The sequence below is a fragment of the Pleurodeles waltl genome, chromosome 8 (assembly GCF_031143425.1).
Source record: "Pleurodeles waltl isolate 20211129_DDA chromosome 8, aPleWal1.hap1.20221129, whole genome shotgun sequence".
NCBI lineage: Eukaryota > Metazoa > Chordata > Amphibia > Caudata > Salamandridae > Pleurodeles > Pleurodeles waltl.
Window position 1 is genome coordinate 99,446,372 of NC_090447.1, and position 25,379 is coordinate 99,471,750.

Sequence of the window (25,379 nt, forward strand, 5' to 3'; positions counted from 1 at the left end):
CCTGTCAGAGGTGGCATATTCCCGAAATGCACTTAACAACAATTTTTGAATAAAGCTACAGTGCAGAGAAATCTGGATCAATGTTGAAGGGCACAGAATAAAAATCAGCTGATGTCAGAGCACTGCGCGGTGTCATTTATGGCTCTATGACATCATATCTGAGGAGGCAGCAGCTGAGTGGGAGCCACTTGGCCACCTTCTGGCACCAGAGAGCAATTTCATAATTTCTAGATCTAGTCTGGCACCTGGAGTGGATTCAAGATATAAGGAGGAATCTGCAGGTAGAACTATCAATCAGATTGAGGTGGCAGGGATCGGGAGACTGAGTTAAGCAAAACGTAATATACTCCAAATAGGTGATTCTAATAGGATTCTAAATATAGCCTCCTTTAATCATGTTTTCTAGACAAGATCATTTTCCAGAATGAAAATACTCTTTGAAAATATATTTTTACATCCACCAAATAGGCAGTGACTGTAATGTCAAGGAAGATCATGTGATGGGAGATCTACTCATCCTTTTCTAAGAGAAAGGGCAATGTGAGATTGGTCTTTGGAGGCCATGAACTATGTTGCTCATAAGTTGATTCCTTGACTCCTGCAGGTAGAGCCACATTATCAAGCACCACAATTTAACAGGCATCGGACACACTGACATACAATCATTTCATTCACTAGGCAAAACATCACCTTATTACTACTGATTCATGTGGGGATTTTATGTTTCCTGTGTGAAATACAGTGACATAGGTGCTGATTACGACTTTGGTGGTCTTTTCGGAAGACCGCCGCAGGCGCCAAAACACTGCCATATTATGACATCATGACAGTTTCTGACCAATTTTGTGTGGAAATCCGACACCGTCAGCCTGGCTGACGCTGTAATAGAGGCGGTTTCCACCGCCGGCACCGCCACGCCAACAGGACTCTGCCCGCCATATTACTATCCTTAATACGGTGTGGCGGTTTCCTGCACGGCGGTGCGCTGCCAGTCCCCTCCCATACGGTCACCTCGCCGAAGCAGGTAAGTTGATCATCCGAAAGGAGGGGGGATGGGAGGGTGGGGGGGTTGTGTGAATGTTAGTGGTGTCTGCATGTTTGTATGAATAATGAGGGTGGGGGGGGTGTGTGTGTGTGTGTGCATGTATGCCTAGGGGGGGGTGTTGTGTGTCTATGTGCGTGTGAGTGTATGTCTGAGTGTGTGTGTGCGCGAGTAAATGGGCATATCTAAGTGCATGTTTGGGTGTGAGTGGGTATATGTAAGCGAATGCGTGGGTGAGTGGGGGTGCATGAATCTAGGTGTGTGGTCGTGTGGGGGTGTATCTGCCGACAATAGGAATGGAGATGCATGACCGCTAGCATTTTCGTAGCGGTGTGAACGCCACAAAAATGCTGGCAGTCTGCCAAGTCATAATACCGATGGCAGTATTGCAGCTACCGCCAGGCCAGAGGTGCTCACCTCCTGCCCGGCTGTCTGACACCCCTGGCGGTACCAGCGGGTTTTTGGTGGTTTGGCTTCAGCCACACCGCCAAAGTCGTAATATGGCAGTCTTTACCACCGGCCCGGCAGCAGTAAGACTGCCACTGCGATTCTGGCGGTCTGAGGACTGCCAGACTCGTAATGAGGGCTATAGTGCTTTGTCATAGCCAGTTGTTAGAAGCTTTTGTCGAAACTGAACGGGTCATCCCATCCAATAATGTCTAATTGCATCCAATCTAATTTAAGCCAATCCCCAACAGACTTCAACTCAATCCCACATTACTTATAAAGTGCTACAGATGCACCCAAGCAATGAACAAGAGTATAGAAAAGATCCATAAGTCCTAAAAAAAAGAATAGATTTTAGCTGACTGCAGAAATCCATATAGTAGTTTTCCCAGTGGTTGCTTGCTCCCAAACCTACTACATTACCTGGAGTAAGAGTGCAGGAATAACCATACAAAAAGAAATACACATTATGTTTCTCTCTGTATATGTCAGTTATTATATTAGAGACAAGAATTCTTATTTTGAGGTGATGCAAAATACAAACAATGAATTGATGAAGAGATAGGCCTTTTATTGTATGTGGACCCTCTTAGTCAAATATGTCTTCTACCATTTACAATGTATAAATATAAAATTCTGTTTCAAAGTAAAATTTAATCACAATATCAACAGTATCAATTCATGTGACATGACAGCTGCAACTCTACAGTCCAGAGGATTTTTGTATTGTAATGAGGATCACCCATGTCCTGCATGTAGCTGCCCTCACATCAGGAGGGCATGTTGTATCAGCTGCTTCTTCTCTGGGGTCAGCTTCTCAGGGAACTGAATGTCAAACTTGATGATGAGGTTCCCCCTCTGGTTGGGGTCCTTGGAAAGAGGCATGCCTTCCCCTGGCACCACCTTGCTGTATGTGGGGCTGAAAGGATAACAACACACATTACAATTCAAGGAAATGCTTCCCCTTCCTGAAACAAATGGTGTTGGAGAGGGCGGTGTTCTAGAGTACGATGGCCAGTGTCTGCGGTTACAGGTCGCGGCATTATAGCGTGCGGCAGTTCTAGACTATGATGCTGGAGAGTCTGGTGTTTTAGGATGTGGTGATACGTATGGTAGATAACAATGCTGGACAGTGTCCTGTTGGAGAGAGTGGTGTTGTAAGTATGATGTTGGAGTGTGTAGTATTTACAGACATGGGGTTGCAGAACTCTGTCTTTAGGAGCATGGGATGAGTGCGTGGTGTTTAAGAGCATGGGATGAGTGCGTGGTGTTTAGGAGCATGGGATGAGTGCGTAGTGTTTAAGAGCATGGGATGAGTGCGTGGTCTTTAGGAGCATGGGATGAGTGGGTGGTGTTTAGGAGCATGGGATGAGTGCGTAGTGTTTAAGAGCATGGGATGAGTGCGTGGTCTTTAGGAACATGGGATGAGTGCGTGGTGTTTAGGAGCATGGGATGAGTGCGTGGTGTTTAGGAGCATGGGATGAGTGCGTGGTGTTTAGGAGCATGGGATGAGTGCGTGGTGTTTAGGAGCACGGGATGAGTGCGTGGTGTTTAGGAGCACGGGATGAGTGCGTGGTGTTTAGGGGCACGGGATGAGTGCGTGGTGTTTAGGGGCATGGGATGAGTGCGTAGTGTTTAAGAGCATGGGATGAGTGCGTGGTCTTTAGGAGCATGGGATGAGTGCGTGGTGTTTAGGAGCATGGGATGAGTGCGTGGTGTTTAGGAGCATGGGATGAGTGCGTGGTGTTTAGGAGCATGGGATGAGTGCGTGGTGTTTAGGAGCATGGGATGAGTGCGTGGTGTTTAGGAGCATGGGATGAGTGCGTGGTGTTTAGCAGCATGGGATGAGTGCGTGGTGTTATAAGAGCATGGTTAAGATTGTTTTTTTGCTCAGAATGTAGAAAGGAGTGACACATTCAAGAGCCTCTACATTCCAAACTATGCTGGCACTGGCTGTTTCCATCTCATGAACTTCAAACCCATTCAACAGAACACCTTTTTATCAGAATGAATCATGTTGTGCATCCACATTAGAGCTGATCCCTGCTCAGAATTCTGAATGGAGAGGAGAAAGCGATTCTGACCACAAGAGTAAAACAGCTTGTACTTGTAAGCATTTTGTAAGCATATTCCAAAAAAGTTAAAAAAATCAAGACACTTAAAAGTATCAGAGATTTCCACACTATGAATGGCAGAGATGGTTGTGCCATTAAAGTAATGATTGAAGAGATAGAATTTATTCTGAAGAAGCATCACAGTCTGTTCACTAATGCTGGTCAGCCGAAACAACTCCTATTTGTTGGCACTTTTATTTGCTTCTGGGAAAAGTAGGATTCTGAGCTGGATTTTTATAAAACAAATAGAAATGGGATGGGCAGCCCAGGTAACTATTATTGTAGGTGAATCATTAAGTGAGGCCTGCATGAGTCATTTTCTCCCAAAGTGCGTGTATTACCATGGATTTGTGGTGCCAGGTCTAGGGATATATGCGTGCGAACGTGGAGCTTAAATGTTTTTTATAATTTACATCTTTAATGGTATAAATCACAAATGAAAATGACAGCAGAACATGAATTATTGAAACAGCAGCCTCATGATGTGCCCCAAATGGTCCCTACAGAACATACATTTATGATTAAACATTCCTCTAAACAGAAAGGAAACACATTGGTGTATAAAAAAAGAAAAACTATTTGGACCTGGCAGTCCTACAGCGGAAAAGGAGGCAAGGCAGCAATGCGAATCAAGAAACAAGCAACAGCAAAACCACACCTTACAGGATTTCCAGCACTGGCAAATGCACCACCAAACCCAAGAGGACCTGCACTTTGCCTCAGGAGCATAGAGACCACTTCTCCAAGTCGGAGAAAGCAACGACCATCACCGCAGTGGAGGTAATAAGAACAAGTTTTGAGCTTCACCCTGTTCAACCCTCTCTGAAAGCCAACCTGACTCTTCTTGGGGGAAAAAAAAACCCTTTTAGCCTTGCTGGTCAATATTCAACTAAGTAGGAAAGTTGATCATAGCCATGAAGCTCATCAGAACGAAGTCACTCTGAAGGACAGAAGACTTTCTTAATTGGGCAGCGTCACTGAACTCAAGCACTGGAACTGCCAAGCTCAGTGTTTTTCAATGAGGACTTCTTTTTGACAGGTCGCCTCTCTTTGAGTCGACTGTAAAGCTCATGACAACAGTCACTATTTCACCAGAACCCAATCCACCTTTGGATTTATGTTATGCCACATTCTGAAGATCAGGTGCCTTCATCTAGGATATTTTGTGTGATTCAGAGTTTGAGTTTTCTCACCCGAAACATTATGCGTGAACCCCCATATATGGTATAGAAGTAGGCAGTGGTCTGCACCGCTAACAATGGAGTTGTTAAAGCTACACGATTTATTCTCTATGGAAAGATCTCTATGGCTTTAAAAAGGCTCTGTTACTTTTAAACACATTGTGTTAAATAACTGAAAAAATAACCTCAAACTGAAAACAGAGGGCTGCTTGAACAACTAGACCCCACAGGGGTCCCTTAAGAAGGCAACCTATAGTTTCCAGCTGACAAACCAGCTTTTATTAAAATATGGAGTAAATACCTAAAGGTTTATGTTTAAGACTTTCTTCACAGACTAATAGGTCTTTCTTATGCTTTAATAGTCATGTACTTCTTTATTCTCTCGAGTCTTATGTCTTTTTAAAATGTTTAGTTGAGATACCTCTGCCTTACTAATTTATATCGCTAAGTAATGTCTTATGTTTACTTCCATGATCTATCTATGCTGTGCAGTATTTGCAAAGTCACTTACACACAATAAGTAAGAGCGAGAGATGTCTGTTTCACCCACACACATTGTCCCTATTATATAATTATTGTAATCCTTTTTAAATTAAAAATAAATGTATCTTTATTTTTTATTGAATAAATTAATCTCAATTCTATTCACAACTTGTCCGACTTTTAATACGAATATATATTCATAATTTACATTATATAGGATTTTTAAATAAAAAATGTAAAAAGTATTTTAATTTGATTTAATATATTTACATTTATTAAATATTTAATTGGAAATTAAGGGCCAGATGTACGAATTTCCGATATTGCGACTCGGAAATTGCGAGTCGGTGCGACTTGCAATTTCCGAGTCGCAATATCGGATGCAGAACGGTGTCTCAGACACCGTCTGCGACTCGCTATGGGGTCGCAAAGACCCACCTCATAAATATTAATGAGGTGGGTCGCATTTTGCGACCCCATAGCGAGTCCCTGCACTCACAGGGATGGTGGCCTGCTGAAGTCAGTAGACCTCCATGTCTGTGACTGCTTTTTAAATAAAGCAGTTTTTTTTTTATCTTGCAGCCCGTTTTCCTTAAAGGAAAACGAGTTGGAAAATAAAAAATATAACGAAACCATTTGGTTCCTTTTTTTCAGAATAGGCAGTGGTCCATTGGACCACTGCCTGCTCTGAAAAAACCTTTTGTGCAACATTCACAAATGGGAAGGGGTCCCATGGGGACCCCTTCCCTTTTGCGAATGAGTTACCACCAGTGTGACACTGGTGGTAACTGCAAATTGCTTTGCGACCGCATTCGCGGTCACAAAGCAATTCTGCATTGCGATGCGAGTCGCAAATAGGAAGGGAACACCCCTTCCTATTTGCGAGTCGCATTCACAATTTGCGAGTCGGTACCGACTCGCAAATTGTGAATGAGCATCGCATAAGGCTGTTTGCATGGCGCAAACTGCAATTTTCGCAGTTTGCACCATGCAAACGGCTTCCTACATCTGGCCCTAAGTTACTAATGCTGCAGCATTTTTTATTTTGTCCTATGCTTAAAATAAATATAGGAAAATTATGTATATTGATATGCAACATAGAAATATTTTTACTATTTCGTAAAGTTGAAAAAAATCTCTATATACTTTATCCTATGGAGATCCTCATCACAGTGGCGGAGATCTCCGTCTATGTGCGAAAGATACTTTTAGTAACTTTGCATGAGCAAAGTTACTACTAGCATGCACCCCCTTGTTTCACGTCCTTAGTTTCAGGGGTTGGAGACATACGTCTACATTTTGGAGTAACTTTACTCAAATGGTGAGTAGCTACAAGTAGTAAAGTTTCTGAAAAGTGTAAAAACAAATGTAGTCATTGTAAATCCACACGTGTAAATTTCCTTTTGGGAAGAGGACCCTGAGATGTTATTATTTTAATGTATAGATAGTCCATCTCTCATCTTTCATAGTAATAATAATATATAGGATGGGTGGTATCTCCTTCAAATCTCAGACCGCTTTGCATCCAAGACATATAATCAGTATGATGTGTCTTGGAGTTGTGTCCACAAGGTAGAGTTCACCTTTTTAAGTCCCCCATGTGCTGAAGATCCAGTCTGTTATTTGCATATTCACCTCCTATTCAGGAAGGCCACAGTGCGACAAGCTCGAAAAGAACGCATCCGCCTTCTTGACACTCTTAGCTGGATGTTGAGAAAAGTGGAGTTCTACCTTAGGCTTAGCCCTTAGGTTTGTGAACATCAGGCATAGACCATCTGAGAAGGTGCCTTTCTACTCAGTTTAGTACAAGATGCAGTGAGGACAACACGCACCGGAGCTACAACATTATATTAATCTCTATGATGTTGAGATGAAACGGAGTATCCTACATTGTCCACACTGCATGTGTCCTTCAAAGGGAGTGAGGACCTGATACTTGAACCCAGAAGAGTCTCTTGTGATTGAGGCTGTGCTTACAGGTATCTGATCAAGCACTTCGGGCAGCGCTGCTTCAAGCTCACCTGACAAAGATTGGCTTGATAGGTGGAAAGACAGTGTGAGATCCTGTCTAGTGAACCAATGTGATTTACATCCTATGAACCTTTCTAGTAGAACCTACAGTACCCTGGAATTTATGAGGTAAAGGGGCCTCTGGATCCAAAGGAGTGCTACATAAGACGGCACTGGAAGTAGAGCCTAGCGCTTGACAGGGCTCACACCCTCTGCCTGAGGCGGCCGTCATCAACACAGCCCTTTCCCAACACACAACTCTACCTAACTGGAGAGTACAAAGAAGGGCAACTTTGGCCTAATGAGAGAGAAGCACAAATGGCTCATTGGCATACATAAGCAAAAAGAGAACTGTGCATACAAACTGGCAATGTTCCCAAGCTGCCTTCTCTAGTACAAACTCTTGAGTGGGGTGGCATTGGTCGCATACCACATGGACTGCCTGAGAGTCCTGACTTTTCCAGTATTTTGGGCCCTGACATGCACTACTAAACATAGCACCTCATACATTTAATGTATAAATCACTTCTTTCTGATGTTTGCATAGAGCAGTTTATAGAGTGAAGGGTGTGTACAAGTTCACTTGGTTTTGTGCGACTTAATAATTTCTACTTACTGAACAATGTCATTGATGGGAATATTGAGTAGCCGTTCATCCAGAGTTTCAATATCCACAGTACAGCCTATTAAAGCCTGCAATAAAAAATGCAGCAGGTTGTTAAATCCAAGTCTGAGTTAAACCCCCTTAAGCTAGGAACATCATCAACACTGATCTACCCTAAGATGTATTCATGTACTGGATTGGCAGTTTTTTTTGGGTTGCGCTGCGCCATTCACAAATGATTTAAAACATCAGCAACATTAAAAAGCTATTGTTGTACATGGCTTCCCTTGGAAGCATCTACTGTTTATCAAAGCTTGTTAAAGTTACTAGGTCAGGCCATTCGGACAGGGCTTTGACTGACAGCAGAAAGCACACCTGCAAAAGGGGGAAGAAAAACAGGGAAAGTGGTGGGGGCTGGTTAAGGATTGCCATTAAGGTATTTTGCTTACACGTCTGGGTCATGGACGGGAGGTCATGTTATGCAAGGCTCCCCCATCACCCCTCTGCCCTGCACCAGTTGAAAGCAGGGGCAAATCCTTCTGGAGGCCATAACCTCGGGGTTCTGAGTGACATCTCAGGCAACTTCAACTTCACTCTCGTTATCGTTATCTTTCGATATCTATTTGATGTCACTCAGAACATCTAGGGGAAAAACAACCCTTTAATTCACTGTTACCCATCTATAATTTTATAGGTAAAGTAATACGTTACAGTGGAGAAATTAGAGTTGTCAGTTTCAGGTTTTTTTATTTGTTGAATCAGCAACAAGAAATTTCCCCCAATGAAGGGAGAAGGACACATAAATCTAGTTGAGGTGTTTTATTCTTACACCTATGCCAATTAGAAATGGATTCCGATTAAATTAACGTTAATTAAATATCTGTGACACTAATGAGTTCTTCCCATTTCATCAGTGTGTGCCTCGGACTTGGAGAAACTAACGATTGCCAAGCTCATTGTACATTTTGGAAAATTCCTCGACATTAGCCCGCTTCCACCCATACCGACATGAGTAAACTTGCACAAGCAAAATATCGTCACAATTTACACAACTGAAGAAAACAAAGTGGATGGGGGGGGGGGGGGTTACATATAATGAGATCAGACAAAAAGAATCTCCTCGTGTAAGCCAAAGGAATGTGCACATCTAAGAAAGTTAATGGGATCCTACATAAATGAGAGGGGATCTGCCGCCCGAGGTTGCCCGCAGAAGCATGATAGAATATGGGGTCAAAGGTGTAACTATCATGGTGTATTAATGCAATGCTGCTGTTAATGCAAGTGAACATGGAATGTAATGTGAAACTGATCTGTAGATTTAATGCTAACAATGTTGGAACTTGCTGTGTACACTATTTTCAACAACAAATAATAAAACTTGGTTATACAAAACAAAAAATGAAAGGGGATCAGACTTAAGAGCAGGCGATCACTTGCACCAGAAAACAGGGTGCCTTGCTAATTGATTGTTTCATCGAGGATCACCATCAAAAGCACCGCCAAACTGTAGTGAAATAATGTCGGTTCCTACCTTTCCCAAGGGAATACAGGCTGTGTACACCAGGTCGTTTCCGTGTCGTGTGAACCTTGGATGTGGCTTCTCTTTGACAATGAAGATGATGTCTGCAGGGATAATGTTTGGCCCCTGGATATGAAGACAATGAAAGTCCTCTCTGAAGGAAGGTTCTACTCAAAGTTCTATTGCTAATGTAGCCATGTCTGTGTAACATTTCACCATAAAACCTTTCAATGCTTGTTGTTTAGATTTTGGCTAAACTCTATGCCAGATCCTGCCCTACCCAGCATGCTTTTCAAAAGAGGAAAGTGTGGACCTTAACATCTGGGCTGACGTCCCACTATTTCCCCCTTGCAGGAAATTCTACTCAACTCTATTGCCAAGGACCTAATTGGGAGGTGGAGAGTAATGACCTGACTGCCAAAAAAGGCAGATATTTTGTCTGGTCATCTCTACCTGTATCGCCTTATTTTGAGGATGACAAAATTTCTGATGAAACTGGCAGTCGTGACTACCAAAAATGGTGACGGAATGGTCACTACATTTTGGAAATGTCAGTCCTCCACTTTTTTTTACTGATACCACCTCCCTGCAAAATGCAATGAAACTCAAAATGGTCATACATCAAGACACACATGGGGTCCCTGATGTACTGTGAAAACAAATGTGATAGCACATCAAGGTCACTACAATTAGAGATTCTGGAAACATTCTCACACTTTGGGGGTACTTTTCCAATACCCACATTTGTGGAGGACAATTCCACCATGACACAAAGGCATGATGGAACTGCTGTCAGAGTTCCCTTTCCCATTACTCCAAGGAGGTTTCCGCCATGCTGGCAGACACAACAGTGGGGGAATAAAAGCTGGTTCTGTGGTGGAAAAGTTTACATTTGTTGGATGTTCCTCCTACATACAGCTAGCTGGACAGTCCAACCACCAATCCTTAAATTCTGCACAGAGAGTCAAAAAGAGAAAGCTGCAGTTTCATCAATTCAATTAAAACAACATATTACTACAAGGGTTACAGAGTATCTGGGAAACAGTTTACATGTTTTAACATTGTTTTGAATTATTATCACAAAACATAAGTTTTAGGAGATGAAGAAAAGGAGCAATCACATTAAACAAAGAATTCAGATTTCCAGTAAAAACATTCATGAACTTTGCAATGGCTGGGTCGCAAACTATATTGAATGATGAGTTATAAAGCGCGGCATTGATTCACTGTGGATTGACCACATTCTTCAACAAAGCAAAGTGAGCAATGTGAAGACAAGTATGACAAGTATCAGGTGCATTTGCAATGAGAACTACCATGAGGACATCCCTGGGAAGAGGTAGAAAGGTATCAAACATCTTCTACACACATTTCTTATCCCTTGTTACTTATGGCCATGAGGTCCCTCACCTACATTTGCAGTGACCCGGAGATGGCCTGAATGCAATACTCCCTACCTCGTGCCTGTTACTGCTTCCTAATGGCTTCAACTTCCAACGTTCTCCGCATGGACACTCTAATTGTGCCCCTATTCTTGAATCCCACCATTTTGAGGTCGTTCTCTGCCTTCTTTGAGCACTGCATAACTTATCTTCTACCCTGCTGCTTTGCCTTATTCCATGCCTTATTCCATCTTCTCCTTCCATCACCAACCAGCTGCTCCTGACCTTCTTTTTATGTCCCTTCTGGTGCCCACCATCTGACTCTCTCTAGCTCTCTTTTCAGGTTAGGATTTACATTTTACTGATCTGTCCTCCCCCGCTCCAACTCCTCTGCCTCCTTTGCATTGGATCTTTTCTGCCTTCAATTTTATGCCACATTTTCATTCAATTCTTTACTACCTGCAACTGTAGTGACTTGGCTCAACCCTTCGTTTTCAAACCCTCTTGTAAAACCCCCTCATCTTAGGTAACCTCCTGGCTTTTCCTTTATCCTACCCAGAGCTGATTAGCAAGGGCTTAAACCCCTGATGTAATGGTTATGCTCCTCTGATGACTTGCTGTAAGGTGGTCACCCTAGACTCATGCTTTTCCACTTAGTTAAACTTGGTTTACTCTTTCTGTTTTCTTTTACTTTGCTCAGTTTGTTCCCTGTTTCTTGGAATCCAGTCCTGCATACACCCTATTCTGTATCTTTATCCTTGTTCTGTCCCTGTTGTGTTTCTTGAATCCTTTCCTGACTATCCCAGAACCCAGTTCTGTATTTTCTGAGGAGCACACAAACTATCAGTGAAGATAGTTATTCTGTGTCAATCAATGTTCTGTTTTGTTCTTTCATACTGTTAATGCTGTTAAACATTTCATTGCTTGTGAATGTTTCTTCTCGGTAGGCTTGCCACTGCATACATTACCCAGTTCATGTCCACTCTTGAGATCCCAGTCCAATCCAGCCCTCAGAACTAACCAGTTCCTCGTCAGTCCTTGGGTCGTCACTGCCATTCAGTCCTTCTCTTCCAAGCTATATGCTACAACTCTTCCTCCAGAATTACCTTGTCCCTGCCAACTCTCCATATTAGCTATTTTAGTCCTGGTCTTAGAATGGTCTGGACCCTTTCACGCCAACCTGGCTATCTACCACCAGGATGTGTCTGTGTGACAAGATTGATCAGTAATAATTACTCCTCTTAATTCCTCAATAAGAATGAACCTTACTGAACAAGTTTTTTGTTCCACCTCTTATCTTCATTTTCATTTATCCTTTACTGATCCAAACTCCTGCAGTTGTAATGTAACATTTGTGTCTATGATATGACAACCATGTAGTGTAATGTTCATAGACATTTTGGCGGTGCACCACTTTTACACGAACCGTTCGTGTTGGAAGTGGCTACTACTGTGTCTTTGAGAGGTGCAGTACTCAAAACATGATAAGGGAGTATGCCCTTTGCAAGTAACATGATGCATACTTGGGCGAGCTGAATAAACATGGTGTGAATTGACATGAACTAAGGAAACAAAATAAGCCCTGAAGAAGTCCTGTGTTGAGGACGAAACACGTTGGCTGATGTTTCTTTAATTGCTCACAAGAAAAACAGAATAGAGTGAAGACAATAATGTGACGACATTGAGTAACTAGACTTTATTTGAGATATATATATATATATATATATATATATATATATAAAAAAGTGGTGCACCACCAAAATGTCTATGATCTATGGTTCCCTTTTGGGATAGCACCTTGGCAGTAGGTGCCGTGATGAGTGCACACATCTCAGTATCCAATATGCTTAGTATTTCCTTTATTTTTGAATATTTAAAATAGGGGATAGGTGCATTTTCCAATTTAACCCACTGCCATTTTTACCATTATTGTCCATGTAGTGTAATGTGTTGTAAGATCCTGTTTCATTGTATTATGTCACTACATAGTATAAAACTATATCAAGTTACCACTACTTCAAAAATACCTCTACTGACAATAAGACTACTGAGAATAAATTAAATACTAAGAGGGGGCGTGGCTAGGCATCAATGGTGTAGGAGGCAAGGATCGGTGCTCCTGATGGGATCTCCCCATCTAGTGCCATCCTGAGTCCCAAGCTCAACCGGAGGACCTGAAACTGTGTGGGGAGAGTCCACGACTCTCCTGGCTAGCTGTAAAACTGCTCATAGAGACCGGAGCGACAGAGGGCTTTGGCGGCGAACCCAAGATGGTGCCTGCGAACCGCCTGAAGGAGTAGGATCAGCTCCTTTTGAGGCCCGGACGAGTGATCGCCCCAGGCGGGAACCCCCTGCTAAAAGCAGCAATACTTGAATAAAGCGGGAGCTCACAAGGAGAACTGCACTAGTGGGGCTGCGAGTTGGGAAAGGTGGCCCCGCCAGATGGCCTGCTACTCTGCTGTTCAGTCTCACCGTCGGCAGCCTCGTGGAGCGGAGGTCGTGGCAAGTTGTGCGTTGGCCCCCTCTGCCACCTCACTCCCTCGGAGGACACACCGCCCTGACTGGCCCTATGCTGACTACCCTGCTGGTGGACAGCGCAGTGCAGCAGTAATTGTGGAAGCCGCCCACGAAGCAGGAGGCTCAGAGACCTGCCCTAGAGAGGATGACCAGGGAGGCGCTGAGCTGCAGGAAGACACGAGAGCTGCGCTGCGGGCCCACAGACGATCTAACAGGGACCATCACTGCGGGTGAATGTTGCAACTAAGAACTGCAAAAGAGGGGGGACCTGCTCATATTATACAGTGAGCCATTAAAGGAGTTGCACAACAGATTGAGGAGCTCTGAAACCTAGCAAATATGCCAAGAGACCAGGGAGGTCCCACTAATCACTCAGCCGAACTACCAGTAACAGCCTAAGGCCTGGCTCATACACAGACAATTACCCGGACTATACAGTGGAACGTGGTGGACAGCCCTGTGACACAGCACCCTTGGCCAGTCTCCCCTGTGCTGGCCTACCCTGGACATTTTTTAGGAAACTGGTGTAGCTCTTAACTGAGGGCTCCCTCCCTCCCTTCTCCCCCACCCCCACAGTGCTCCACTGAAACATTCCCAGCCACTTGACGCATTGTACTATAGAAGAAACCGAGCAGGCACTTGCTGGGGCACAAACTGTGGAAGACGCACTGACGGGATGCATGGTGACGGGGTGAGGGCTTCGACCTACTCCGCATACCCCCTTTGCCACCTACACATTGCCTGCTGAACTAGGCTACATTGCTCCCACTGTGTCCATGGAGAAATCCACTCACAAGAAGGATCCTGAACTGGGAGGCCCATTGCCCGGTACTGCTGAGAATGAACCTCAGGCAGGGTTTAATTTGGACTTGAGGGCGAGACGTGCTGAAGACCCTACAATTCATGACATTTTCCAGGCGATCACCACATCCAGAGAAGTATTAGAGACCAAAATAGATACACTGGGGGCAGACCTGGGGCTTCTAAGGGGTGACCATCGTCTGTTGGCAGAACGGGTCACAACATCGGAGAGGGACCTAGCCAAGATAAATCCATGTTTGTTGAATGTGAGAGAACGCCTTGTCACCATGGAAACTAAACTTTGCACATTAGAATCAAGGGCAGAGGATGCTGAAAACAGATCCCAGTGCAACAATATCCAGTTGGTGGGGCTCCCTGAGAAACTGGATGGAACTGAAATACTGGCTTTCTTATAAGACTAGCTCCGAGAGGGCCTTTCAACATTTTTTGCTCTGGAGCGTGCGCTCAGGGTACCTGGGGGGGGGGGGGGGGGGGGGGGGGTTGCACTGCTATGCCTGGTAGTAGCTCAGTTACTATATTATAGAGATCGCGACCACATCCTGAAACAAGCTCAACTCAAAGGAGGACTCACTGTAGAAAACAGCACTGTGCATACTTTTCCAGATTTTTCCAAGGAGATACAGCAAAAACTTTCCCGTTTTTTTCAGAGGCTAAGAGAAAATTGAGACAGATTGAAATTCCATACTCCATGCTCTTCCCAGCTTGCTTGCGAATAGCCCCACCGGGTGGTACACTGTTCTTTCAGTCCCCACAGGAGGTCTGGCACTGGATCAACCAGCATTCACCACCAGGGCCCAGCCAGGAGCCATTAAAGGGAATGTCCTTGCAGGGCTCGCTCCAAACACAGGCGAAGGCCCCGACAGCCAAACGCCCCCAGGGAGGCTGAAGTCCAGAAGGAGTGTCAGACAGCGCTAGAGACAGTGACATCGCTGAATGGAAGGGTGGCAAGACCCCCTCCATCGATCGAAAAAGGAAGCACACGATCGACAGACACTGACCATGAATCCAGCATGTCCAGTGACTCAGCCCTGGAACTCCCTCAAGTGGCAACCGGCACAGCTGATGAGATAATATGAAATAACTGGTAATACTCACAATGTAGAACTGGTGATAGGGGCCCACATGAACAAGTTGGATAAGTTACTTACCTGTAAATCCTAGTTCTCTTCCAGGGGTATCCTCATCAAAGTCATAAACATTGAATATTCCCGCCCTTTTACGGGGACCCCGGAGCATATATATATAAAATACATACATATTATCATGTGTAAAACAGCAATGCAGGCTATAATCATAAATAGGCTAAAATGCTTTATTTCTATGCAAGTTTTTTTTTTTTTTTTTTTTTTTTTTTTTTTTTCATATTATAAAATCACAATAGATCATAAATATCTACCTAAGCCCCAAAAACTGGACTTAGGGAAGTAAACAGCAGTAAATAGCAGAGAAAAATAGAAAAAACCACATTGAAAAACAATGAAGCATTCTTAGCCAATAGGCTGCATGCAGGTTAACACAGGAGAACCATAAAAACTTTGGCACCGTGCCTTTAAGACCCTGAGCACCTCCAGTATCCCACCATGCCTCAGGGGTGAAGGGAAGGTGACAGTTGGTTCACAGTTAGGTCAGTACTTTTTTACGGTGACAATCTGTGTAACTGATCAGAAAGATAATCTGTCCTGCACTTTTAGGAGACTTGAGTCCGGGGAGGAGGGTGGGTTGTTTATGACTTTGATGAGGATACCCCTGGAAGAGAACTAGGATTTACAGGTAAGTAACTTATCCTTCTCTTCCAGGGGATCCTCATCAATAGTCATAAACATTGAATAGATTAGCAAGCCCATCCCTAAACTCTGCGGACTGTCTGAAAGAAGTGCAGGAAAGAATACATATTCATGCAAATAGATTTCTAAGAGAGGCCTGCCCCACCTGGGCATCCGCTCTTGCATCCGAGTCTAAACAGTAATGCTTAGTAAAGGTATGCACAGACTTCCATGTAGCAGCCTTACAAATCTCGGAAATTGGTACATTGTTAAGGAGGTCAGCAGTAGCCGCTTTTCCCCTTGTGGAATGCGCTTTTGGCCTAGCCAGTAATTGTTTATTAGTCAGCTGGTAAGTGTTAACAATACAAGACACAATCCATCTTGATATCGTTCGTTTAGACGCTGCCTCTCCTGTTCTTAAATGACCATAATTCTGAAACAAATGGTTAGAATGTCTAATCGGTTTTGTTTTGTCCAAATAGAATTTCAGCACTCTTTTCAAGTCTAAAGAATGCAATGCTTTCTCAGCCGGAGTCTCCGGATTGGGAAAGAAAGTCGGTAAAGATATAGTCTGATTGATATGGAATTCTGACACCACCTTCGGAAGGAAAGATGGGTGAGTTCGCAGAACCACTCTATTATCGTGAAAAACCGTGTACGGTTCTCTGCAAGACAGAGCCTGAATTTCGCTGACCCTCCTCGCTGAAGTAATGGCCACCAAAAAAGCCGTCTTCCACGTAAGGTGCTGTAAAGAGGCCTTGTGGATAGGTTCAAAGGGAGGGCCCATAAGTTTTGACAGGACTACATTCAGTTCCCATGGAGGAGAAGGTCTCCGAATGGGAGGAAAAACCTTTTTCAAGCCTTCTAAGAAATCCTTGACTACAGGTATCGTAAAGAAGGATTCCTGAGAAGGCGACTTACGATAAGCTGTAATTGCAGACAAATGTACCTTAATAGATGATACCTGCAGACCAGACTTCGCCAGATGAAGCAAATAGGACAGTATGACATCCTCCTGAGCTCGTATGGGATTTATACCTTGTTGAGAGCACCAGATGTAAAATCTCTTCCACTTAAAAGCGTAAGAACGCCGCGTGGAAGGTCGTTTTGACTCTTTCAAGATGTTCATGCACTCCTGTGAGAGCCCTAGGTGCCCATACTGCAGGAATTCAGGAGCCATGCTGTCAAGCTCAGAGAGGGAAGGTTGGGATGTAGGATTCTGCCTTCCATTCTGCTCAGAAGATCCGGTCTGCACGGCAACCTCCTGTGAGGTTTTTCCGATAAGTTGAGTAGATCCGTGTACCAGAATTGGCGGGGCCAATGTGGCGCTATCAGAATCATTCTGGTTCTGGAGTTGTAAAGTTTGTTGATTACTGCCGGTATGAGGGGAATCGGTGGAAAGGCGTAGAGAAATATCCCTGACCAGTTGATCAACAGGGCATTCCCTTGAGATCCCGGACGGCAGAACCTGGATGCGAAGTCTGGGCATTTCTTGTTTACTTCGTCTGCAAAGAGATCCAACTGGGGTCGACCCCATTGACCGAAGATGTCCTCGATGACTTCGTCGTGTAGGACCCAGTCGTGCGCGTCTTCTAGATGTCTGCTCAGGAAATCTGCCTCTACGTTTTGCTGACCTGGCAGGTGTACCGCTGTGATAGACATTCCCCTGGCCAGGAGCCAATGCCATATCGTTTGGGACTCTCGAGATAGAGGTAGTGATCTTGTTCCCCCCTGTTTGTTCAGATAATACATTGTGGTTGTATTGTCCGTCTGAATTAGGAGAGATTTCCCCTGAACCAATGGAGAGAAAGATTTGAGAGCCAGATGGACCGCTCTGACCTCCAGTAGATTTATGTGATAGTTCTTTTCCTTGTCGGACCACAGACCCTGAGCTTGGAAGGAACCCAGATGAGCACCCCAACCCTGAAGAGACGCATCCGTTACCAGAGTGTCGGCTGGAATTGTCTGGTGAAACGGAGAACCTATCGACAGGTGAAGTCTGTGCATCCACCATTGTAGTGATTGAAAAGCCGCTGCTGGTAGTCGTACTCTGTCCTCCCAGCGACCAGTCTTTTGGCTCCAGTTGTTCTCTAATGCCTCCTGAAGGGGCCTCATGTGTAGCCTGGCGTTCGGGACAATGAAGATGCATGAAGCCATGGAGCCCAGAAGCGATGTCACCTGACGAGCAGTAGGTGCATCGGCTTTTAATAGTTGTTGACACTTCCTGTGGATCGATAAAAGTCGTTCCTCCGAAGGATACACTCTTTGGAGCTCTGTGTTTAGTATAGCTCCCAGGTAGTGGAGGTTTTGTGTTGGAATCAAGGTTGACTTGTTGTGGTTGATTTGAAGACCTAGAGACTCGAAAGTTCTTAGTACAATGTCTCGATGTTTTCTCGCCTGATCCGGAGAGGAAGCCTTCAATAACCAGTCGTCCAGGTAGGGGTAGACGAATATTTTTTGTCTTCGAAGATGTGCCGCTACCACTGCTACACATTTTGAAAAGACTCGGGGTGCAGACTTCAGGCCGAATGGTAGGACTCTGAATTGGTAGTGCTGTGACGCTATTTGGAAACGTAAGAATTTCCGATGTTTGGATGCTATTGGGATGTGAAAATATGCATCCTGTAGGTCGATGGAGCACATCCAGTCTCCCTGATGCAGTTGCGGAACAATCTGGTGAAGGGCTAGCATCCTGAACTTCTGTTTTCTTATGTACTTGTTCAGGAGCCGTAAGTCCAGAATTGGCCTGAAGATGCCCTGTTGACCCTTTTTCGCCACCAGAAAGTAACGGGAGTACACCCCTTTTCCTCTTTGTGCCGGTGGAACCTTTTCTACAGCTTTCTTTTGTAGGAGTGCAAGAACTTCCTTGCGTAGCAGGCTGAGATGAGAAGGAAAACATCTTGCTGGTGGCAAGTGTGGAGGAGGTTTTTTGAAAAGGAGAGAATAGCCATGTTTGACAATATTGAGCACCCATTTGTCTTTTGTGATGGAGTGCCACTCGTGAAGATGATGCGTAATACTTCCCCCCACCGGAGTGGTGCACAGTGCTGAGGGAAGCGATGCTTCATTGCTTTGTTGGTGTATTTGCTGTAGACTGTTGAGGTCTACTTGCCCCTCGGTCTCTTGTGGGTCTACGCGCCTGAAACAGGGGACGTCCCTGTCGTTGCTGTGGCCTCTGAGACCAGTGAGGGGTTTGAACCCTCTGCTGGAATGGGCGTCTGTCGTACGGCCTGTACCTCCGCCTGAAGTCTTTCTTACGTTCCAGGCCCACTGCCCTCATAGTGTCCACCTCTGTTTTCATTCGGGTCATCTCTTCATCCGCGTGGGTACCGAACAACGAATTCCCGCTGAATGGGAGGTTTAAAATACGTTGTTGCGCTTCCTGTTTCAGACCAGTGAGCCGTAGCCAGGAAGACCTCCTAGCGCAGATTCCGTGCGCATACCCATGCGCAGCCAAATCCGCCCCGTCCGCCGCCGCGCTGATGACCTGGTTAGATACTAGGCCCCCTTCCTGCAAGATTTCCTGGAAGTCCTGTCTATCTTCCCTGGGCAACTTCTCTGTAAATCTGTGGAGTGAGTCCCACAGAGAGCGGTCATATCTGCCCAGAAGTGCTGAGGCGCTGGAGACCTTCATAGCAGATGCCGCCGTACCGCACATCTTTCTCCCCAGGGAGTCTAGGTGTCTGCTCTCCTTATCCGGGGGGACTGTGGAAGATGATGCCACAGAGTGTGTTTTTCTGGCTGCGGCTAAGATAACAGAGTCCGGTGGCGGATCCTTCCGCAGGAATAAAGGATCTTGCTCCGGAGCTTTGTACTTCTTTTGAATCCTAGCCGGGGCAGACTTGAGAGTGGCTGGAGTCAGAAAGGTGTCCATAGTATGTTGCAGCAAACCCGGTACTAGTGGCAGCAGTTTTCTCGAGACTGATCTGTGTTGTAGAGTCTCAAAGATAACTGAGGATGAGGTGGCCGGCTCCGGTACCTCAATATTTAGTTTCTGCGCTCCCCTTAAAAGAACCTCATTAAAAGTGGTGATATCATCCACCGGTGAGATCCTAGCAGGTGGAGAATCTGTCAGTGTGGGGGAGTAGCGCCCAACAGACGATCCTGAAGAAGACCAAGAGGGTGATCTTCTGTGTGGTGTTCGCGACCTGGTTCTCCTTCGGGAACGAGATCTGCTACGAGAAGCTGTAGCAGAGTGTGCAGGTCTTGTGGTCGGCTGACGAGGAGCAGAACAAGCCCGTCCTGCTCTAGCTGTAGGCGATGGCGTTCTAGGTAATGAGGCAGTAGGAGAATACATCCTAGAGTATTGGGAATCCGGGGATGCTGCCGGTCTATTCAGGCTCTCTAACCATCTAGGTGATAGGGTGATGGGAGAAACATGCCCCGATGAGCCCGCTCTGGAATGGGATGATGCACTCCGTATAGAGACCACCGGTGAGGGAGCTTTATCCGCTGGCTCTACTGCCTGTGACACAGCTGAAGGTTGTGTCGACGTCGATTGCATCCTCGACGTCGAAAGGTGCGATGGCTGGGCTGTTCTCGACGTCGAAGGTCTTGATGTCGAAAGCCTTGACGTTGAATGTCTCGACGCCGAGCGTCGATCGCGGGATCTGGACCTACTCGCCGTCGTGTGTCTCGACGTTGAGTGGCGAGTGGTCGACGGCGGATGTTCATGCCGTCGTGGTGATTTTGACGTCTTGTCCTTCGACGCCAAGGGGCGAGATGTTCTCGACGGCGAACGGGAGCGCCGGAGATGGCTCGATGCCGAACGGCGGCCGGCCGTCGACGGAGATGTACCCCTGTGCTGTCCATGCTTCGACGCTTTGTCCCTCGACGTCGGTCTGGTCACCGTCGACGGCGATCTATGCCGGTGAGACGGTGGCAACGATGACGTCGATGGAGAACAAACAGGCACAAGCCTACCTGTCGACGTCGATCTGGCCATTCCTTCTGTTGGAGGCCTGGGAAGTGAAGAGGATGTTGACTTTTTCCTCTCCTGAAGCCCATGCAGCCTGATTTTCTCTCTGTCTTTGAGAGTCCTCCTTGACATCTTCTTACAATACTTGCAGGTGTCAGGACAGTGACTCTGTGGCAGGCAGACAATACACAGAGAGTGTGGGTCTGACTGGGCTTTCTTCTTCCCACAAGAAGGACATTTTACAAAAAGAGATGGCATTTTCTGTCAGAAAAGACTTCCAAACTCAGACAAAAGATGTTATCTGTCGAGTAAACAGGAAAAACACTATTTTTAGGGATTTTTCTGAAGAAAAACTCAGAAAAACTGAGAGCTCAATGCTCCAGGATCCTCTCAGAAGAAGCCGGAAAAAAGAACTGACCTAACTGTGAACCAACTGTCACCTTCCCTTCACCCCTGAGGCATGGTGGGATACTGGAGGTGCTCAGGGTCTTAAAGGCACGGTGCCAAAGTTTTTATGGTTCTCCTGTGTTAACCTGCATGCAGCCTATTGGCTAAGAATGCTTCATTGTTTTTCAATGTGGTTTTTTCTATTTTTCTCTGCTATTTACTGCTGTTTACTTCCCTAAGTCCAGTTTTTGGGGCTTAGGTAGATATTTATGATCTATTGTGATTTTATAATATGAAAAAAAAAAAAAAAAAAGAAAAAAAAACTTGCATAGAAATAAAGCATTTTAGCCTATTTATGATTATAGCCTGCATTGCTGTTTTACACATGATAATATGTATGTATTTTATATATATATGCTCCGGGGTCCCCGTACAAGGGCGGGAATATTCAATGTTTATGACTATTGATGAGGATCCCCTGGAAGAGAAGTTTAATTATAGAGGGAATGTTTATTTCCACTCCCTGAGACAATATGATAACCACCAGACACTGGGTGGGTGGACCTGTGGGTGGCGCCTAACCTCAAACGCACCTCTCTTACCAGAATAGTCTGTGAGTACTGTCACAATCACTAGATGGTTAAAATACAAGTTTGAATGGGGGGGGGGTAGCAACCTGCTTGTCATGGGGTGGAGGAGTGGTGTTTTTTCTTACCTGCTGGGTACAGGGGATTCCATGAGTCACCGCTGAAAATTCTACAAGACAAGGCCTGGCTGCCCGCAGCACTATGCTGACTTGTTAGAATACGGGGAGTGGAGCACAATGGAAGATGCTCATAAACATGTACCAGTGGCTGATCAAATTACATTTAAGTTTCTCGCCTGGAATAGTCGAGAAAAGCACACAATGTGAAAGCCTAATAAAGTATTTTCTTAATTGAACAAGAGGGGGATACACACAGCTTTCCTGCAAGAGACACACTTCACAGCTAGAGTAAGGCTTTGCAATGTAGATGGAGAGGGCAGGCATTCTACACAACTTTTTTGGTGTATATGCCCAATGGATGCTGATTTGGATTCGAGCAGGGGTCCCCTTTCAACATACAGGTGAACTGATAGATTTGGAAGGCAGATAAATAGTGGCGACAGGCCGTCTAGATGGCAGTGACGTAGTCTTCATCAATATCTATGCCTCTAATGTCAACAAGGGGGGGTTCCTGATGGGGCTGTCAAGACTGCTAGACCCCTAACTGATCCATCAGACAGTCCTGGGGGGCAACTTCAATTGCGTGGCAGTTAGATAGATCCTGCCCTCCCCTGAGGGATTCCCCAGTGCATAGAACAGCCCGCACTTTTGTAGAACGGCAGGCCATATGGGGGCTACTAGATACCTGATGAGAGATACACTTGCAGGCCCAAGATTATTCCTTCTTTTCAAGCCACCACGACCTGCATATACGCCTTGACACGTTTCTTTGCTATCCCGAAGTTCACAGGAGAGTATACTGAACAGAGTACGCCTGACTAGGACCGTATCAGACTATTACCCTGTCCTGCTACATTTAAATTTGGGGTGACCTAAATCTAACATCCCCACTTGGAGGCTGAAGCCTGAGTCACTAGAGGATCAAATGTATAGATAGACGACTCGAGATAAGATAACCCAATACTTAGCTGACAATACTGCCACCTCATCCTCCCCCAGATAGAGTGAGACGCTTTTAAGACAGTAATCTGGGGACAGTGCATTGCAGAGTCGATGGGGGTCAGGCAAAATTTGTTGAAAGATGTTAAGACGGCCGAGTAGAGACTGCGGGAGGTAGAACAACAGCGTCCAGGGCGACAGGACCTACAGCAGACCCTATTAGATGCTAAGGAAGCAGTGGCGGTCCAGCTGGAACAGGTATGATGTTTTGACTACACAAAAAACATGGAGGGCCCTCGCCAAATTAGATTGTGCAGGATCCCTACTGGCGTGGTTGGCCAATCCCAATAGAAGAGGCTCTGGTATAACGGAGGTGGAGACTACAAATGGGAATAGAGTGTACACTCAGACTGGTATTAATAGCCAATTCCTGACAAATTACTGGGAGCTCCATAAAAGTACCACATCCCATGATGAACTGGAGGTCTGTGAGTATCTGGCTTCAATTCCACTTCCTCGCCTCATAGAGGAAGAGGCTGATGAGTTGGCAGGGGCCATCATGATCCAGGGAATAAGAGCAGCGATCAAGGGTATGGCTTGAGGTAAAACCCCAGGAACGGATGGGCTCCCAGTGAGTTTTATGCCACATTTAGGGAGAAATGGGCCCCAAAGTTGTCGACCTTTATGGCTTGGCCAGAGACTTGGGATACACATGAGAGGCGATAGTAATACCCTTTTTAAAACCAGGACAACCTGCCTATGACTGTATAGATTACTGGCCCCCTGTTGATGCTGAACATTGACCATAAGATTCTTAGTAGGATATTAGCTTCACAGCTCCTATCACATAAGACCAAGCTCATACACCATGAACAGGCAAGTTTTATCCCGAGCCAGATTACAGCCCAAAAATTAGGCAACTGCTGACTATCTTAGAGGCGGACAAGTACGACTGTTGGGAGGCAGCTATATGTGCGGTCGTAATTGAGAAAGCTAGAATGGGACTTGCTCTACAGTGTGATGGCACGCATGCACCTAGTTGGCAGATTTTTAGCCTGGACGAGACTGCTGTACAAAAAACCCCACAGCTGGAGTCAGAACAGCTTGGTTCATATCCAACATCTTTGGAGTGGAGCAAGAGATGAGACAGGGTTGCTCCTCTCTCCCCTACTCTTTGCCCTGGTCATGGAGCCCGTGGCCATTGTAACCAGGACTGGAGCCCAATGTAGGGGCATCCAGAAAGGAGCGCACCACCACCAAATAGCACTCTATGCTGAAGACCTCTCGATCTTTCTTAGAAGTCTGGGGGAGGACCTGGTGGGAGCTAGAGCATGTTGGATGCATTTCAGGGCTTAAAGTTAACTGGCGAAAAGCAAGGTTGTTCCCAACTGAGAGACAGCAGATCCAGCCAAAGGGCATGGAGCTGCTCCAATGGGAACCTCAGTGCCTATCTTACCTAGGACTGAGGTTTTTCCACAACACTGCTGACTTCTTCGAGGGGAATGTGGGGCTCATCATTAGATCCCTATGAACGACCACTGACTTCTGGAGAATGCTACCCTTATTGGTGACTGAGCGAATAGCTCTCCTGAAGATGATATCCCTCCCAAGATTGCTATATTTTTTCGGGACACTCCTGATTTGGGTCCCTGTTCATTGTTCCGCGAACTAGATTCCATGGTAGTCGCTTTTCTATGGGGCTTGGGCCGTAAATACGTAGCGCTAGCAACAGTGCAGCGGTCAATGGAAGAGGGGGGACTCACAGTCTGAGACTTTGAATCATATTAATAAGCGGCGCAGCTTCAATAGTTTACACAATGCCTAGCAGGCAGGAAAGCCCTGAACGGCCCCATGGAGCCCTTTATACCCGAGCTGCGTGACCTAACTGCAGTTTTGCTGCAGACGGGACACCCAACAGTGTAATGTACAAATGCTGGTGCATACTCCCATGAACCCCCATATGACGATGTTGGCGAGGTTGCCACACAGTGAGGACTGGGGAGGTCTAGAGATATGGAGAGAAGCAGGGGTGACCATAGTGGGAGATTTATTCTGGACGGGAGATCTGCTCCAATTCGAGGACTTTAGACAAGAATTTGACCTCCTGTAGGGTTATTTTCTTCTCCATAGAGGGATGATTACGGCGTTCCGTAAACACTGGAAGACAGGCACATCTGAACCAAAGGCACATAGGAGCTGCTGCTACCTTATGCTTTCATCAGGGACATTTAAAGCGGTGTCCTGACTGTATCGAGCACTACAGGTAGACATGCTCCTACCCCTAGAGATGCTACGAGGAGGTTGGGAAGAAGAATTGGGACTCCCTTAGAAGTCAAGGACTGGGAGACCATTCTTGACCATATACTCAAAGTTTCGAGGAATGTCTTATTCAAATTGATTAAGTGTTACATTCTCCACAGGGCATACCTAACTCGTGCGGATTAACAAATGAGCTGCAGTTAGCCACTCTGTAATGGGCCATTTTGCCATTCATACCCTGGCTGGGAGTAGGTGTCAAAGGGGATGAGACTTCAAACATCCCTCA

The 25,379-nt window shown here is 45.6% G+C and overlaps 1 protein-coding gene across 1 annotated transcript in view; it reads right to left on the reverse strand.

Annotated features, from left to right (window-relative positions):
* Positions 1-2,039: 2,039 nt before the first annotated feature.
* The window catches only part of DNAJB13 (DnaJ heat shock protein family (Hsp40) member B13), a 42,692-nt gene continuing 19,352 nt past the window's right edge, over positions 2,040-25,379 (reverse strand). The window contains exons 6-8 of the mRNA XM_069203828.1: positions 9,413-9,526; positions 7,894-7,970; positions 2,040-2,408 (exon numbers count right to left, since the gene is read on the reverse strand). Coding sequence (XP_069059929.1) covers positions 2,255-2,408; positions 7,894-7,970; positions 9,413-9,526 — 345 coding nt within the window. The 3' untranslated portion in view covers positions 2,040-2,254. The remainder of the gene's footprint in view (positions 2,409-7,893; positions 7,971-9,412; positions 9,527-25,379) is intronic.